The sequence below is a fragment of the Trichosurus vulpecula genome, chromosome 5 (assembly GCF_011100635.1).
Source record: "Trichosurus vulpecula isolate mTriVul1 chromosome 5, mTriVul1.pri, whole genome shotgun sequence".
Classification (NCBI taxonomy): Eukaryota; Metazoa; Chordata; class Mammalia; order Diprotodontia; family Phalangeridae; genus Trichosurus; species Trichosurus vulpecula.
Genome location: NC_050577.1, coordinates 49,830,689 through 49,836,889, shown reverse-complemented (window position 1 = coordinate 49,836,889; position 6,201 = coordinate 49,830,689). Strand labels below are relative to the sequence as shown.

Here is a 6,201-nt window from a genome sequence, read left to right as displayed (position 1 = left end):
GAGCAAACCCCACTCTTTGTGCCCGAGCTCGGTTCTCCCCAGCACCAACTCTCCTCCTCCCGCTCCCAGCCCCCACCGCCGCTGACGAGTAGACAGTGGCTAGCTCCTTTTCGCCGGGAAGCGGGTACAGCGATTGGGTGATGATCCCTTAGCCCACAAGTTCCGCGTCGGTTTCAAGGCTCCTCCCTCCGAGTGAAAGACAGACTCCGGGGCGCCTGGAAACCGGTCGGGGAGAGGGAGAGGGAGCCCAGTTGAGGGATTGACACAAATGGTCAGGCGGCGGCGGCGGAGGCGGAGGCGGAGGCGGAGGCAGAGGTGCGCTCTCGCCGGGGCCCGGGACGCCGGAGCTGCGCCGCCCGCCCAGCGGCAGCGCCCGCCGGACGAGCCGGCACTCGGGGCCGTCCCCGGCTCGCCCCCCGCCGGCGCTTCATGAATCTCCAGTTTCCGCGGCGGCGGCGCCGGCTGCGGGACGCGGAGCGAGCGCGGGACGACGAGGGCAGCGGCCGCCGCGGGGGAACCGGCAGCAGCTCGGGCAGAGCGGCGCCCGGGACGGGGCCGAGAAAGTATGGCTGAGCGCGGGGCGCCCAGGGCGGCGGCGGCGGCCGGCAGCCAGCGCCGGCAACTTTGCGCCGCGCCTCGGAGGCTGCCGCTGCCACTGCCGCTGCTGCTGCTGCTGCTGCTGCCGTCGGGGGTCCGCGCGCAGGCGGCCGGGCAGGGGCCGGGGCCCGGGCAGCAGCCGCCGCCGCCTCCCCCGCCGCAGCCGCAGGCGGGCGCGCAGCAGCCGCAGCAGCAGCAGTACCACGGCGAGCGCGGCATCTCCATCCCGGACCACGGCTACTGCCAGCCCATCTCCATCCCGCTGTGCACCGACATCGCCTACAACCAGACCATCATGCCCAACCTGCTGGGCCACACGAACCAGGAGGACGCGGGGCTCGAGGTGCACCAGTTCTACCCGCTGGTGAAGGTGCAGTGCTCGGCCGAGCTCAAGTTCTTCCTGTGCTCCATGTACGCGCCCGTGTGCACCGTCCTGGAGCAGGCACTGCCGCCCTGCCGCTCCCTCTGCGAGCGGGCCCGCCAGGGCTGCGAGGCGCTCATGAACAAGTTCGGCTTCCAGTGGCCCGACACTCTCCGCTGCGAGAAGTTCCCGGTGCACGGCGCCGGCGAGCTGTGCGTGGGCCAGAACACGTCGGACAAGGGCACCCCGACGCCCTCGCTGCTCCCCGAATTCTGGACCAGCAACCCGCAGCACGGGAGCGCAGGAGGCGCGGGGGGCCGCGGCGCGGGCGGGGGCGCCTCGGCCCCGGAGCGGGGCAAGTTCTCCTGCCCGCGGGCGCTCAAGGTGCCCTCCTACCTCAACTACCACTTTTTGGGGGAGAAGGACTGCGGCGCCCCTTGCGAGCCCACCAAGGTGTACGGACTCATGTACTTCGGCCCGGAGGAGCTGCGCTTCTCGCGCACCTGGATCGGCATCTGGTCCGTGCTCTGCTGCGCCTCCACGCTCTTCACGGTGCTCACGTACCTGGTGGACATGCGGAGGTTCAGCTACCCCGAGCGGCCCATCATCTTCCTGTCGGGCTGCTACACCGCGGTGGCCGTGGCCTACATCGCCGGCTTCTTGCTGGAGGATCGGGTGGTCTGCAATGAAAAGTTTGCGGAGGATGGGGCCCGCACGGTGGCCCAGGGCACCAAGAAGGAGGGCTGCACCATCCTCTTCATGATGCTCTATTTCTTCAGCATGGCCAGCTCCATATGGTGGGTGATCCTCTCCCTCACCTGGTTCCTGGCAGCGGGGATGAAGTGGGGCCACGAGGCCATCGAGGCCAACTCGCAGTACTTCCACCTGGCGGCCTGGGCGGTGCCAGCCATCAAGACCATCACCATCCTGGCGCTGGGGCAGGTGGACGGAGATATCCTCAGCGGGGTGTGCTTTGTGGGGCTGAACAACGTGGATGCTCTGAGGGGCTTCGTGCTGGCGCCCCTCTTTGTTTATCTCTTCATCGGCACCTCCTTTCTCCTGGCCGGCTTCGTGTCCCTCTTCCGCATCCGCACCATCATGAAGCATGATGGCACCAAGACCGAGAAGCTGGAGAAGCTCATGGTCCGTATAGGAGTCTTCAGCGTCCTCTACACCGTGCCTGCCACCATTGTCATAGCCTGCTACTTTTACGAGCAAGCCTTCCGAGAACAGTGGGAGCGCAGCTGGGTGGCCCAGAGCTGCAAGAGCTATGCCATCCCTTGCCCTCACCACCAGGGCGGTGGGGGGCCGCCTCCCCACCCACCCATGACCCCTGACTTCACAGTCTTCATGATCAAGTACCTCATGACATTGATTGTGGGTATCACCTCTGGGTTCTGGATCTGGTCGGGCAAGACCCTCAACTCTTGGAGAAAGTTCTATACCAGACTTACCAACAGCAAACAGGGGGAAACCACCGTTTGAGAGAGAAACGTCCATCCTACAGGCACTCAACTCCAACAAAAAGCCATTTCCAGTTTCCTCTACTTTCCCATCCCTGAAAAGGTGACTCGTAGGATTCATTCCTCTTGTTTGACTCTGGCTCTTTCCAGCCGTGCTTCCTCTCACACACATTTTAAAAAAAACAAAAAACCTTCAAATCTCTAGAACCGTCCCTGGAAGCAAGCAAACAGGGGGGCTTAACTAAGATTTGGGACATACTAAATACGGACCCCTCACTCTCTGGTACCAAGACTTTATGGTTTTATGATTGTAAATAGCCTGTGTAAGATTTTTGTAAGTATATTTGTATTTAAATGATGGAAAAATCACATTTTTAATTATTTAGGGATTTTTAACCATTCCCAGATTTTCCTCCTTGGGTTTTTTTTTTCCTCCAACTATTCCAAAAAGAAAAGGGGGAAAAACCCATTCCCCTCCTTCACACAGGTTTTTTCAGAGCCATCTGCTCAGGGCTGAGCAGAGAAGTCTTGATTTTGTTGCCATGTCTGACAATTCTCCCCTCCTTTCCCTCTGACCCCACTCCCTCTTTCTGAAATGGGGTGGGGGAACTCAGATCTCTTCCAGCCTTTCAAACCCTAAACCGGGAGCCCTGCCAGGTCCAATTCCACCCTCCCCTGGGGGCAGATTCTGAAGCCTTGTCTTTTTACTTTATAAACCCGAATTTTCTATGTGAACTATGCTCAAAGCTCACCAGGGACCTGGCAGATGTGGGTGCTGACAGTCTTCAGCCTTCCACCACAACCCACCTCTCATTCCCAGGCACTTAACCTGGTTTGAGGGTGAATAGGATGTAAATTCCAAGCTTGTTTTCCCCTCCACTTTTTCATGGATGAACTCATTTTTTTTTTCCTGAGTGTGTAAAATCTGAAATAGATTTGGCCAACCTCATGGAAAAAAATGTGGTGACTGAGCTTTCAGAAGAGGCATCACACTTTGTGTGGGTTGGAAGAGACTGAAAATGGTGGTTTGAAAATGTTAATTTCAATTGTAGACTCATTCTTGGCAGTCTGCCTCCTGAATTGAGACAGTTTAAGTGTTTATATTCTACCCTTCTGTAAACAAAACAGTTGAGATCACCTGGAAATCTTTATTGGAAAATTGATATTTATTGTCATTAACAGGACAACAAAATATAAACAGGATCAGAAAACTTAAGGGGTTCAGGAAAATGGGCTTTCTCACAGTTACTGCTATAGTCACTTTTTGAAATCAATTTACAAACCAATTGATAATTAGTCTTATAATTGCAGGACTCTTTAAGCAAGCAAACAAAATGCTGTACGTTTTGTTAACCCATTCTTGTTATTAAGAAACTAAGACAGAGGAGTCCTGGGTGGGGGAGGGAGGAGAGACAGTCTCTTCCTCTGATGAGGAACCTGAGAAAATTCTGGAGGCTGAGGAGTATCAGTGATTGATGGGTTTATTCTCTCAATAAAATGATATTGCATATAATGAGAGAAAAGGGGCTGGGGTTCTGCCACCTTAAAATCTTGTGTGTTTCTCCTTCCTCGCAGATCTGTACATGCAAAAAAAAAATACCACCAAGTCATATTTTTTGTAAGTTTGTGTGGAAGGAAAGGAGGAGAAATGCAGCTGTCCCAATAGCATTGTTTTAAACTTTCAGAGTATATCATAAAGCCTGTACTTAAGATCCTAAATTAATCTGTGGCTGTCATAACCCTAAGATGCAAAGGTTTGTTTCTTTTAAAAAAATTTGGTATGCATTTATTCTGTTCACTATCACGAGATCATCTATATTTATAGAGGAATAGAAGTTTATATATATATCAAATACCATATTTTTAATTTCGCAAATAAAAAATTGAGGTTTTGTATAAAATGCTATGGTCTTTGTGCCTCACAGGAATAGAGCTTGTACCGTCTGCTGTCTTTACATTTTATAAGGGCCTCATAAGCCCATCCCACTGTCTGAGGAATTCAGCCCAGGGATTCATGAAACAGGTTTGCTACTTTAACATTTAGGCTGGATCAAATAAATCTGTCTGTCCAAAGAACTACGGTGATCATATTCAGGATCTCTGTTGTGGTTGACACCACTGAACTCAAGAAAAGAGCTGTTTTATAAAAAAAGAAAATAGAAGTTTGTAAGGATGTTGTCCAGAGAGCTTAGGGTTTCATTATGGAAAAAAGGCCCTACTATGAACAGATTTAGATGACTATTTTTTAGTACTCTTGTTTATATTTCATCAGTTACCTTTGTCATAATATTTATGAGATTAATTTCTCTCTCCAGTTCTGAATATCCAGAAGCAATCTATGAAATGTGATCTTAAGCATTTTATACTGCAATTAGATTTATAACTTTTTAAAAATTAGATGGAAAGCTTTTGAAGCTCCCAAATTTATCTCTTCCAAGGAACCTTTATTGCAGTCTCCCACAGAATTATTTATATTATTGGCTCAAAGAGTTTTGATTTTTTTATTAAAGAGGTTTTGAGCCTTTTTTTAGTTTAATATATACATACAGAGGTTATTGAACATTTTATAATATGGAGATGAGGACAGATTTATCATCTAAACTATAAACAAAAAATGGAAGTTTTAAAACCTAGAATAGCTTTGTTTAAAAGAGAGAGGAAAACCCTGTTACTCTATAGATTCAATACCTCTTTTGTGACATATATTTACATTGTAATGTTTTTGCTCAATCACATTGGGCTAAAATGAACATCTATATATTACTATTATGTTTTGGTTATAAAGGAATTGAAACAACTGTTTTTATTATTCAGCCTTCAGGGAAATTGAAAATATTTTCCCCATTGGGAAAAGTAAATATTTATAGCCTACAATTTTAGGTAAGCATTTGTATTGTAATTCACATATACTTCTCCCCCACCCTTGTTAAATTGCTCTAAGTAAATAAAGTAGCTATTGGAAAAGTCCTTCTGTAAAGACATGGAAAAATCAACAGTCCAAACAATACCAGAAAGATATCTCTTAGGACACTAGGTAATTCAAGGAGGCAGTTTCTAAAAATCTTCTTTGAAGCCCTGACTTATTTATATCTGAAAAGTTGCACTGGATTTTACTTGAGGAATAAATGTTAGGCTGCTACTTAGGGTAGTCAGGATGGTTTGGTAGTGAGCTTGATGCAGAAGGGTTTTATAAGCAGCTAGGTTTAAATACTTGTAGAAGGTCTTTTAAAATCACCACCAGGGTCTGTTACTGGAGTTCAAGTGATTTAATACTGGAGCTTAAAAAAAAAGGTGCTTTTATATTGATTGCCAATCCGTGGTGCCTCAAAGACCATAGAGCCATTGGCAATGGTGTCACAGTGGCTACAGGGTCATGTTGGTTTTCCCCGACAATCCTTATTTTTTATATAATTTAACTTGTTTTCTTGTTGTTATTAATAACAATTGTCAATTGGGCTCATTTCTCCCCTCTACCCCCAGCTTCCTTGATGTAGCTATTGGGATGATTGTGTATATATGCAGTAAAGAGAACCCTCTGATACTTTTAAAAGAAAAACAAATTTTTAATACACTTATATTTTGTAGCCCCCTACGGTCATATTCTTAATTTGAGAGAGTGCTTCCCCAGATCAGCCCCTATAAGATGGATAGGCAGGGGCTGAAGCAGATCTTTCAGTTAGTTCTGTGGCAATCACTCGTCAAACAGTTTATATACTACTGCTTTTTTGTCTCCAGTGAGCAATGGTAGACCCTAACATACTTCTGCCCTCTTCTGAAAGA

At 48.8% G+C, this 6,201-nt stretch overlaps 1 protein-coding gene across 1 annotated transcript; it reads left to right on the top strand.

Moving 5' to 3' along the window:
* The first annotated feature begins 565 nt into the window (after positions 1 to 565).
* On the top strand, positions 566 to 4,322 carry FZD1 (frizzled class receptor 1). Its single transcript, XM_036761518.1, has one exon. The coding sequence runs from the start codon at positions 566 to 568 to the stop codon at positions 2,441 to 2,443; it is 1,878 nt and encodes a 625-aa protein (XP_036617413.1). The 3' UTR covers positions 2,444 to 4,322.
* Positions 4,323 to 6,201: the final 1,879 nt, after the last annotated feature.

Coding starts and splice junctions, on each gene's coding strand:
- FZD1 (XM_036761518.1), top strand. CDS start 566: ATGGCTGAGCGCGGGGCGCCCAGGGCGGCGGCGGCGGCCGGCAGCCAG.